The sequence below is a fragment of the Oreochromis aureus genome, linkage group 11 (assembly GCF_013358895.1).
Source record: "Oreochromis aureus strain Israel breed Guangdong linkage group 11, ZZ_aureus, whole genome shotgun sequence".
Classification (NCBI taxonomy): Eukaryota; Metazoa; Chordata; class Actinopteri; order Cichliformes; family Cichlidae; genus Oreochromis; species Oreochromis aureus.
This window is the reverse complement of record NC_052952.1, coordinates 18,889,644-18,902,331: the sequence shown is the minus strand read 5'-3', so window position 1 is coordinate 18,902,331 and position 12,688 is coordinate 18,889,644. Positions and strand designations below refer to the sequence as shown.

At 44.2% G+C, this 12,688-nt stretch overlaps 1 protein-coding gene across 2 annotated transcripts in view; it reads left to right on the top strand.

The window, feature by feature from the left end:
* The window catches only part of LOC120442525 (G patch domain-containing protein 8), a 35,000-nt gene extending 23,976 nt beyond the window's left edge, over positions 1–11,024 (top strand). For both annotated transcript variants that reach the window (XM_039619124.1, XM_039619123.1), the window contains exons 3-5: positions 317–454; positions 5,102–5,232; positions 6,093–11,024. In XM_039619124.1, the coding sequence (XP_039475058.1) occupies positions 317–454; positions 5,102–5,232; positions 6,093–10,080 (4,257 nt within the window). In that variant the 3' untranslated portion in view covers positions 10,081–11,024. The remainder of the gene's footprint in view (positions 1–316; positions 455–5,101; positions 5,233–6,092) is intronic.
* Positions 11,025–12,688: the final 1,664 nt, after the last annotated feature.

The window sequence follows — 12,688 nt, the reverse complement described above, 5'->3', positions numbered from 1 at the left end:
GTGGCTTTGTCCAGCCTCCAGCAGTGGCAGCAAAGGCAACATACTTTAATGGCAAGCCGTTTAACAGTTTTATGCAGAGCACATGCGGAGGCTATTATTGCTGATTTCTCTGGGATGCAGATTTCCTCTAAATGGCTAACAATCTTCCATTCTCTTGATCCCCCCCCTCCCCACTCCCTGACTCCTCTTGCTCTCTATCCCTACCTCTCTAACCCTTTATATCGCTGTCTGTTTATGCCTCTAGCTTGAGTCTTTCTCATTTCTCTTTCCCAATCCGTCCAACATGTTCACTCATTCTTTCCATCTCTTTCTCCAGGAATGCACAGAGAGGGCTTTGGGTTGCTCGGTGGAGGATCTGAAGGCTCTTTTCTACTGTGAGCTGTGTGACAAGCAGTACCTCAGACACCAGGAGTTTGACAACCACATCAACTCCTACGACCATGCACACAAACAGGTACACGAGATGCACACATACACACTGTGTAGGGACACAAAAACTAACACACAAGTTCTCTCTCTCTTTTTTTTTCTTTTTAACCGTGTTTTCTTGTAGAGTTTGGGTGTGTTAGTATTATGCGTTTTGATGGAAAGCTGCTTTACATGTCCATGTCAGTCTGCCCATTGGGCACAGTTTCTCACCAGGTAACAGTAGGAGTGTGACAACCGCATCATTTCTTACAAGCACACATACTGAGGTGGCACACTTCAACTTGAAGAAAGCACACAAGCAAACACAAACAGCCTATACGCACACACCTAGCACTCCAATTATATTTTAGGTTTCCAGTTGAACAGGCTGATATAAAATTAAATAGCCCACATTGATCCAGCACAGGGTAATTGAAGTCGTAGCACCTAAAGCAAATATCCAAAGACTCTTTAATAAAAACAAGATAATAATAAAAAATGAGTCTCTAGTATAAATACTATAGTAGAGTTAATAAAGTAACTGTGGTACTGTATATACTAGACATACACAGTAAATAAGTATTTTGCTACAACAGGTTTTATGTTTACAGATATTAATAAATGGGTCGTTTTGTCTGACAATGTGCGCTAGAACTTTGCAAACTGGGCACGAATCAAATAAGGTAATATTAATGGGAATTATAGGAAAAGTTATTCACAAAGCCTTTCTTATTGTGTGATGCCAAATAGGGACATTGTTATGACCCAATAGAGTTGTCAGTGATCTGACAAATGTTAAGAACTTTATCCAAGCAGCATGCAAAAACTGGGCCGAAGTCCAAAATTTTCTTGTACTTTTTCTTGTTTCAAAACTTCTAGATTTTCATGCAAAAAAAAAAAAAGGGCGGGGGGTCATTTATCTACCTATTGATTTTTATCTCAAAGATGTCAGACTGTGCATTCTTTGAAATACTGTAGCTCAGTAGCAATGCCACTAGATGAATACTCACTTATAGCACCTTTTGTAAATGATCACATTTCTAGTAAAAACTCCACTCGGTTTACAAGAAACACTCAATCGATTGCAATCCACACAGCACCATCACCACAGGCTAAAGACGGAAAAAGTCACCAGCATCACTAATGGGGCAAATTTCACTGACTGACTGGCCGGGCCGCACAGCCTTGGTTTTCCCCTCAAAGCTGAGAGGTTTGCTGGATGAAGGTTTGAAGCAAAAATAGCGTGTTTTTTATTTTCAGTTAACACATCAGAAGCTGTTCAATATAAATTCTTCAGATATAGTTTAGAGAAATATTTGCAGTGAGGTTAAGATAACAAATATTGGAAAGTTTTTGTATGCAGCTGAGATTCTAGGTCTGTGTCTTTGGCTGGCTTTCATTGTGTTGCGCATATCAGAAAATCCCCGATAACAGAAGTAACAGCACACTAACGTCTCTGTGAACCAAATAGGAAGAATGATTTAGCAGAGCATTAAAAGCAAAGCAAATCTCCTAATTTTAGAAATAAGGTGACAATACAGTGTTTAGTATGAGTGCTTTAAAAGGTCTCCAGGAATTTCCAGGAAAATTTCAACATAGCTTCTGAGTTATTACTGCATGAAAAATAAAATGACTATTTTAAACAAATACAACACAGTATTGCAGATGTACACCAGGCTTGTAAGCCACAAATTTATGATAGAAGAGTTGTTTTTTACCTCTAGGCCAAATCTCAGAGCTGTTGATTTGTATGTATCTGGTACATAAAAATGCTTCTAAAATTCACTTTATTCCTCAGCTTGTACTTCCTTCAAAAAGAAAAATATTCAGTACCAAATAAAACAGAGCTATTAGTCATAGCTTAAGTATGATTCCATTATTCCAGTTTGGACAAGATAAGGCCAATGGACCATTAGAAAAAGCCTCAGCAGCAGGTTTTCTTCTGCATTCTGCGTTCACATCCATTTTCATACACAACCTCCACTCTGGACTAACAAGCTGTAGGTTCTTCTGATAGCTCATTCTCCTACAGCTATCTGTTGTCATGCCAAGGCATACACTTGCACGCGCAAACATACAGACATGCACTTACCCGTGTACACACTCATCTTCAAATGCAGGCAATCTCTCAAACAAGCCAAGCCGCTTCCCACTTCTGAACACCCACACTATGTATCATGAAATAAACATTAAATAAGACTGTTCCTCCTCTGTCATTGTTCTTTGAAAATAAATTGAGGCAACTGCAGGCCAATGTTAATGCTTTGTTTTAGCCAGCGGCAGGCACATGAAACGAGCTGCATGAGGCACTGAGCTGACAGTAGCCACTGGCGCTGTAGGAACACACACGCACACACACAAGTACAGAAATGCATGTACACTCTGCCCACAGAGCAGACAACAGATGAAATTCTAGCTGAAGACAGTTTCCCTGCAGGAGTATTGGCTTTGGAGAATGGAAGCTGATTGCGTTTGCTCTGTCTTCTTTCGCTGTCATCGATTCAGGGATAAACATGTCTGAATACAGGGCTTTATCAGCATTTACTGCTGATTACAGAAATTGCTCATTACAACAGAATTACACTCCCTTTTAAATAAAAGGCAATCAGCCCATTAGCATGGCCACTCAAATGCTACCTAAGAATACATCATCCTTCATTCTAGGGCCCTAGTGGATATGAATCAACTCTGACTCATCCATAGTTGCCTCAGCCTGAGCACTCCTTAACACATCTAAAGGAATATTGATCGAAGCTTTGACAGACGCATTGAGCTTCACAGCACATAGCAAGGCTTGCATGTTGGAGAGCAGGAACATCATTTCCTGCAGTTGGGGACATGACATCAACTTTGAAGACAAAAGTAGCCACTTTTAAAGTTGAAGTATGTCTGTCCTGTGTATTGAGCCAAAATGGTACTGTGTGCAATATTTGATTTGTCTCTAAATATAGCTTCAGGTTTGCCTGCAGTAGGACATGGTTTAAGAGAGAACAATAACCTGGAAGAGTGCAAATGCGCGAGGAAGCAGGAAGTATTTATCCTCATATATTTCATCTATTACAGACTGCTCTCTCTCTCAGGCATTGCCACTGACATTTACAGTACAACAACTCTTTTTTTTATAGCACAATGCAGAGCAACAAATTTTTCATCCTTAGGCCTGCTGGCTCCATTCACAGTTGTTCATTATGAATGCCTCCGTGCTTGAACAAGATTAATATTTCCCATAGAAAATACCATTGGCATCACAACGACTCAGGGCTTTTTGATATACACTAGCATATGATTGCTCACATCTGCAGACATTCCACAAGAACTTATATAGTGTCTTTAAGGAATACGAACCGCACAAGTGTTGATTCTATGGTATATACTTAATGCTGTCTTCAGTGAGCTGACATAGGGATGTTAAGCATTGAGTGATAATGTAAAAGGACACCAGCTTGTGTAAGACTCAGCTGGGATTAACCTGAAAACTGTCAGCTCCTGCACAGGATCTGGGCGTGAAAGAGAGTGACTGTATAAATAAATCTGATGCGTAAGAGGCTAATCTGATGCATGCATGCGTGTGTGCATGTGTGTGTTTGAGTGTGACACATATTGCGTGGATGGATAAGATAATGGTATAACATAATCTAAAAATGAGTGCGGTGTAATCCTGTCGCAACTTGCACTACAGGATAAGAGTATATATTGTAAACAACAAATCTTGGATGTGTAAGCTATGGAGCAGCTGAGATACACTGGAATATGTGATTCAATAAAAGGGGAAATAGGACGGATGGTTGTGCACAATACTGCAGCTATCCCCAGACTCCCGAGTCCCTCCTTACCCTTCAGACATGCACAGACAAAAAGAAAGACACCAGCATCCGTGCACATATACCTGCCAAGCATGGATAAAGAAGGGATTAAAGTGTGTCAGCAAATGGAAACTGGAGAGAGGCGCGTGAATCATTGTTTCCCCAAGAGAACTGGTGCACCTATGGCTATAGACATATAAGTTCATATAAATACACACATGGGTAAAGCTGAACTAATTAATAATTATCCTGTAATATAATGGAGGTAAAGACCAACCAGTTTGCTCACAAAGTGCACACAGACACACACACGGCATAAAAAGCAGTCTAGAAGAAAATGTCAGGCCTTTACAGCATTTAATCTTGTGCCTTTATGTTTGGTAGTGTGTCATTCTAACATCATCAAACAAAATGTCTTCTTCCCCATTTCATAGATTCAAAAGTACCTCTATTTGAGCTGTGATAACTAATAAACTGAATCTATGGCACACAGTTGGACTGAAGGGCGCTAACCAAAGTGAAAAATGTCGCTCTAATGGTTCAGAAAGAGCAGCATCATCATGAAACTGCCTATTCCACTCATCTCAACTGCACATGTAATCTACTATTCACTAGTTTTGGTGTTTGGTTTCAAGCTGTGTGTTGAAGGAAGGGCCCTTTCTTGAAGACTGAATGGAGTTAATTGGACATGAGGTTTGGAGGAGAACATCTGCAAACACTGCTGGCTGATGTGTATGATCTGAAAGACAGCTGCCTGCAGAGAGCTTCCTAAAACTAACTCTTTCTTACTTCTCCTCTTTCTCCCACCCTTGCATCTCCCCTCTCCATCCACATATGGATTCTGTCCCCCTCTCTATCCCTCTTTATCTCTCTATTACCACTTCCTGCAGAGGCTGAAGGAGCTCAAGCACAGAGAGTTTGCTCGTAACGTAGCCTCAAAATCATGGAAGGACCAGCGCAAGCAGGAGAAGGCTCTTCGGCGTCTGCACCAGCTCGCACAGCTGCAACAGGAAACTCAGCGGTGAGTGGGAGGAGTGTGTATTCGTGCATGTGGCAGCATGTGTGCAATGAGACCAGGGGCAGGAGTCCTGGGGGAGGGGGTTAGAGTGCGTCACATCCAGTCAACAATTCGTAGGTTTGATGGATGCGTCCACAGATGTGAGAGCGCTCAGCTGGCTTAGCTAGGCCACAGGTCCACAGGTGAAGTAAATATATCATGAAGACACACACTTGCTGACACTCGGAGCATCTGATTCATTTGTAGGTGGAGGACATGAGGTTTTAGTGAAAAATTAGCAGCAGAATAACATTGAGTAAATAAAATGAGCAAAGTGAATTGTGAGAGGAAACTTGCTTCCCGCCTTGCTCACCTAAAGCAATCAAAACAACTGATACAATAAGACAATACATCATGCAATAATCAACTTGATTGCAACTATTCCCTGTGCAATTAAATGTGTTTCCTATAATCAGGTAGCAATATGTGAACAGCATTACTATGACTACCAATAGAACGCACATTTCCTTTCCTTTCCTTCTCTTCTCGCTTTCTTTATCCTTTTCCTTTTTAGATTATAAAGTCCATACTAAAATTTTAGGTCCCTTTCCTTTTTATATACTGTGCCATCTATTCGTCTAAAACTCTATCAATTTCCATATTATTCAAACAATTTATGTTTTCATGACTGCATTAAATTTAAGAGTAAGTGTTTTAACAGCTGCTTTGAGCTATGGTAGAAAAGTTTGCATTGTTGCATAACCTCACCCAAAAACGATGCCACAGTGAGTGGCTTTGTGTAAATCTAGAGTGATGCCAGGAAAACTTAGACAAGTATTATCAACTAAAGTCACATATGCTTGTCCTATCACATCTCGTTGCAGAGTCCAAAGAAGGACCTATGGCCTAAGACGCACAGTCAGAGCTGTGAGTCAGAAGTGTGATAAAGATATGACACAAAGAGACCGCAGCCCTAAGGACAAACCTGAACTCTTGTGCCAGCCCCAGCGATCCACTTCTACACAGCCCAGGACAACTACTGTCAGCTACCCGTCAGAAAATCTCTGCAACTCTGTTTCCCAAGTACCACCGGCCACTGCTCTAGCAGAATCCCCACTAGTGACTGAGACAGCCGATACAAACACTCCTGCAGTGAGCCCCCAGTCTTGCCACAGCCTGTATCCCCAGCTGCCTCTCTCTTCACAGGGGAGAGTGGGAGGCAGACTTGGAGTATCCTTCTGTTTCTCACGCAGGGGGCCTAGGCTGGAGCCTTCTGCCTCCGTTTTTTCAGACCTGGAGGAGGAGGAGAGAGAGAAGAGGGAACAAATGAAAGAAAGGATAAGGGGAATAATTGAAGATATTGACAGGGAAATTGGGGTAGCAGATGAGAGGAAGCACAGCGTGAGTGAAAAGGATAAGACCGGCCCTGACAGTGTCTTACCAAGCGACATGCACCCGTTCCCAAGAGAGGCCATAAGAGAGGAGGAACAGATTGAAAAAAGAGACTTAGTAAAAGAACACTTTCCTATTTCTACATCAGCACCTGATAATCAGAGTCATGATTCGCTGTTCTCAGTGTCACAATCTCAGGTGACCGTATGGGGCATAGGATCAGCAGTAGCACACATGGATACCAAACACACAGAAAGCAAGACAGAGGAAAAGCAAGAACCGGAGAGCGAGCGGGAGGCGAGTCAGGATGTGTGTGTGCTTGGGAAGGATGGCTCTACCCGTCTGAGATGGCCTGTCAGTTTGCTTAAGTTCACCAAGTCTCAACCACACATCTCCTACAGCTGCAACCCGCTCTGCTTGAACCTTCAACGGCCAGAAAAAGTCGCAGAGGATCTGAAGGACTCACAACAAAATCAGTTGTGTTCCCTTTCAGATGAATCAAAACCACGCGTACCAGCTATTCTTAAACCAGACACTCAATCGTGTTTACAAAGACAGATAAGACAAGAGTTGAGAGCACACAGGGAGAAAAAAGCTGCGGAAATTTTCAAAGCAGAGCAACATATCGATGTGGAGACAGAAGCACACCTGTTCCTAAAGAACAAAAACCTTTTATCATCAGAAACAAGACCAGAAAAAGAACGATGCATGCTAAGTATGGAGAACTGCATGCGGGCAGCTCCCCATCCATTTGACCCCACTCATAGTGACAGCTCTGACACAAACTTCCAGAATCCTCTGGGAGGCAGATTAGAGGGTGCGAGAGGGATCAGGGAGAAAGCCATCACAGCCCTGAGCTGTAAATTAGAGTCTGTCACCCAGCCTGGCACACAGGAGATGTGCATCAGCCCATCCAGGTGTGAGTGTGGGAGTGAGACAATGTGCAAGTGTGCCAGTGCTCCACAGCCGTATGTGGGTGTCTCTGAAGTATCACGCAAAAAGAGGAAAGCCAGCACAAAGAAACACAAGCTGGGAAAGAGAAAGATGGCTGAGAAGGAAAAAACTTCAGACAAGCGCCAATCAGCAAGGTGCAAAGTGAGGAGTGTTATCTCTACAGTCTCCACTGGAAGAGAGAGGAAAGGAGAAACTGGAGGGAGATGGGGAAAGAAAAGGAGGCAAAGAGAGACGAGGATGAGGAAGGTGGGGGGAGCAGGGAGCAGCTGTCTCCTGGGGAGATGTGAGGCTGAGCCAGTATCTGTCTCTGTCAGGAAGAGGAGGCCTCATAGGAGCCACAGCACTGAATGCCAGTCACAGCCAGACAGAGAGCAGGCAGAACACTCCAGCGTCTACTCCCATCTCAGCAGACACACAGCAGACCGAGACACCGAGAAGGAGGGAAAACGAGACGGAGACGCGGCGACTTTTCCCTGGCGGTCTCACTTCTCCTTACACTCCTTCTCACCAGGATGTAACTCAAAGCTGTTTTGGGAAAGGGGTCACCATAGCAACCCCAGGAGTTTCATTGACTGCTGTTACCCTGACAACAGCTGCTGTAACAGCTCGATGAAAAAGCGAAAACTCCTCCACGGGGACAGGAAATTCATTCATAATAAGAGGAAGAGTTTGAGGCATCGTGAATTCTGGGAGGAGAGGGGGAGAGAAGCACAAGGGCATTCAGGTGGCCGAGACAGAGGCCTGACTTCAGGTACAGAAGAGTGGGAGTGGATGAGAGGGGCCTGTCCTGGAGGTAGTGAGGAGGTGAGGTCAAGGACTGGGTGGAGCTCGAGGAGCAGAGCAGTGGAGTGGGATAAGCCTGCTAGGTTTAGCCCCAGTCCTAAGAGCTGGGGCAAAAGGCGCAGACATCTTAGCACTGAAGATGTAGACTGGGATAGATGGACATGGGGCAGCAGTGACAGCTGGGAAGACAGGGGGACACACAGGTCCACATCAGGCTCCAGGACAGGAGCTGACAGCAGAGACAGCCCAGGCGGTGCGAGGATATGTGCAGGCACCAGACGCTCAAGTTCAACACACTTCTCGAGCCCTGAGTGGTGGACAAGCAGACAGACGTACAGCTGCCAGAGTGTGATCAACACACAGGACAGCAGATGCCACAGCCCACGCTCTTGCAGCCCTTGTAGCAGCACCAACACGTCTGAGCTGAGCTGGGAGTGGAGCAGGAGTAGCACCTGCTCAGGAGTCACTATGGATGGGTTGACAGCTAGCTCCTGCAAGACGTCCTCGGGGGCCGCAGAGGCCAGTCAGCAGGCAAAAAAGCAGAGCAGCCTCACGTCCATTTCATCTGCCCTCTCCTCGAGCCCGTTCACACATTCATCTCCCAACAGATCCACTTTTGCGGCGACAGTTCCAAGTGTCAACACACATAATTGTGACCGAAGTCTTTCACAGCTAAAGGATTCACAGTCTAGCCAAGGGCCCCCCGCCTCTGTCAACACAAGGGGCCCAGACACAACCCTTTCAGCTTTATCCCCCAGTAAGTCACTGCTACAAAAACCATCTAGGTTGCTTCTGCCCCTTATAGGAAAACTGCCTGCAATTCAGCGAAAGGCTCAGAAGAAAAAGGGGCTGCTTGAGAAGAGTCAGGAGAAGGAGAGAGAAGAGGAAGAGGAAGCTAAGAGTTGTGGCACAGATCCTGGAGCAACCACTGACAGTCAGAAATGTTCTCCAGTTGGGTCAAATCCCAGCAGCATGCCAAATGTCTGCCCATCACAGATTAGAACTGATGATGAACAGACAGGTGGAGAGACAGCTCCGCCGATCAGCTTTACCGCTGAGGAGATGGACAAATATCGTCTCCTGCAAGAGCAGGCAAGAGAGCACATGCAGAAAGTCCTGGAAAACATACAAGAAAACGCAGACAAAAACACACAGGCAAACTACACACACAACCTGCAGACAGAGAACTGTGGGACTTCAGAGGCGCAATACACACCTCCGCAGCCTCAAGCCCAGTTAATTCACACAGACACGATGCATAAGCAAGTACACCACACCCTCCAGGTCAGTCTCCCACTTCCACACGTCACCCCGCAAGAGAACTTTAGCCAGCCCATAGCTCTGGGTGTCCCAAACCTCACCCCACTCGCACCATCTTCCCCTCTCTCGAATCTCCATCACATCATTTTACAGCACACAGGCCTATCCATGCCCCCTCACTCTTCCTCGACTTCCAGCTCACCCCCCTCTCCTGCCATCCACCCACAGCCAGTTCCACTTCCTCACCCCCTCACCCCTCGCCACCCTTCCCTCCCTCATCATCTTCACTTCGCCCCTTTCTCCATCTCCTCCCTGTTTCCCTCCATCCTGCTATCACATCCTCCCACCCTTCTCCTTCCCCAGTCGCCCACTTTCCACGCAACCCCAATCTCTCCACTCTCCCCAGTAGCTCTGCAACCCTTGAATCCACAGCCTATCATGGACAGATCGTGGCCAGTGAAGTTTCAACAGAAGGCGTTATGATTTTGAGAGTGGGTGCCATGTTTATTAATCTTTCTTGGCAGCACTGGCCTGTGGGAGAGAGAAAGGAGGAATGTTTGGTTTGAAGAAAGGCCTGCTATTTGAAATTGGGATGTGTCAGTGCTTTTAGTAGTATCAACTCCAACTCTTATTGCACATATGCCTTCAGACACAGATACACACCAAGACACACACGCTCGTTCGCATGCATACACACAAGCAGCCAAACTATTGACTGTTTTCAAATGAGAATTTGTTTCTCCATTTAGCCTCTGCTGTGTTAAAACAGACAGTGAAAGAACAGACTTTGATCCTTTGCTTTTTCCATCATTCCTCATTCACAAGCAGAATAAAGAGAAAGGTGCACCTGCTATTCAAAGACAAGCTAAGCTTGTGTCATCTTCTCTCTTTCCTTCTGAACCACAGACAGACCAGCTGCCTTTTGAAGTATCCTTCATGCCAGGGACAGAGACAGTGATAATACTCTCCCCTTATCTCCATTTCATACAGGTTATCTGAGTTAGAGAGTGACTTTCAGCTAACATAAATAACGCTCCAGTGGCCGGTGAATATGGCAAAGACATTTTAACCTTGTTGTGGACTGTATGTGCGGGTGTAAGGTAATTCTGATGGCACACATTCATTCACAGCAGGAAGAACAACATCTAATTCCCATATCTGACACGTGTAAAGACCTGCTTTGTCTCTATAGTGTAAATATTCTGACAGTATATGATAATATTAGAATGATGAGAAACACCAAAATAAAATGTGAATTTAACCTTGACCAGTAGTACAATGCTTACCCCACACTCCATGGCTTCAGTGATAGACCTTTTACACAACCTTCCATGTGTGACATTAAAAACAGTTTTTTTCCTCCATGAAGCATTTAACAAATCAGTTTGTAAGACAGAAATGAATGAATCTGATAAGTTACAATAAAGCGTGAGTGAAAATAAATGGGCTTTCATGCTTTTTTCTCCCCCCCGTCTTATTCTTGTTGATGGCAACGTGTTGCAACAAAGTCCAAATTAAGAATTAATACTGCGTGGTTTTTCTGCAGTGGTTACATTTTTCATGCAAGCCTTTGTCAAAGAGTGCACATGGATGATTTCAAAACGGTACAAAATTATTATATTTTTATTATATCATAATGTTTTTTTAGAAATGCAGCAATTTGTTGATTCGGAAAGTAGTTACTGTGTGTCCTGACCATCCCACAGGCATGAAAGAAAAACTTCTTGTGACACTTTTGTGTCAGCCGTAGAAGAAGACTCGAAACATTTTGTACATCTTATTGTCCTTTACAATTTTTTTAAGATCTGCTTATTCTTTAACCAAATTTCATCATCTAGCTGTTTCAAAACAACACTTTTTTAAAAGTGCATATAGAAGAAAAAACTTTTTCAATCACTAAAAAAAAGAAGAAAATAAAAACACACACACACGCACACAGATGACTTTCTTACATATCTCGCCAAGGGTTATGGATGCTGGTAACTGTTGCTATGTATTCAAGCCTGGTGATTGGTGATGTGTCAAAGCTGCTTGCCAAATAGTTGATCACTGCAGCGGCCGGCACTCGGGGAGCAGAACACAGAAGAGAACAGAGCGGTATCCAGATGGTCTATGGGCTTAGACTACCCAGAGCGCTTTGAGAGATTGGATTGATTTGCCCTCCGTGATATCAGTGAACACAGCCCAACGCATGAGGGGGGCTTCAGCAAGGGGTGACATAAATACAGGCTCAAAAGCAATTCACAAAATGTACACTTTCTGTCCTGAAGCGTTGGCTACAAATAAGTCATCTCTTGCAGAGATTCAGTAATTAGAGCACGGGTCTGCTTTCTCCTCCCTGTGACCCTTGAGCCTGTGTGTAAAGCGCGCGAATTTGGGAGAAACAGAAACCGAGAATCCCTATCTCTCTCCACAGGACCAGAGATCAAACAGACTGTGTGAAATATAGAGCAGCAATAATTAGCAGCTGTTACAGCATCAAACCTTTCTATCACTACCTCTCCCTCTCTGACACGCACACACACTATTACTCCATTCTTTCCCAGAGTTTAATTTGGAGACACTCAAATGTGCTGCAACTTCTGCGTCCTCAAATGCTGATAATCACAGAGATCGTATAAAAGCAAATGGCTCCAGTTCATAACTCCGACTCTCTAATGAGGAAATCCATGAAAACAGTCACACACAAAAGAATCTAAAAGGTGGAGATTGAACGCTAAACACAGCGTGTCATTTCAAAAGCCTATTTATCCATGAATAGCGAGGCAATAGTGGAATCTTCACATTATTATATCACTAGATTTTTAGGCTCCCACGCACACACTTATCCACACTGGGGTCACATGAAAATTAGCAATCGCAATATCACTGTACTTTCTGTCAGTGACTGATTAAACCATTACCTAAGCCCCAAGACTCGCCCCCTGGTGTGTACATGTTTTGCTGCTGTGTGAGCACACACACACACACTCAGGAGTGTGAGTTGATTTATGATGGAGAGGAAGCGGTTTCTTCAGTCAATCGCTTCTGAGAATTAATGAGGAATAAAAACTAAAGCTGGCACTCAGTCAAAATACACCAGCAGTCACAG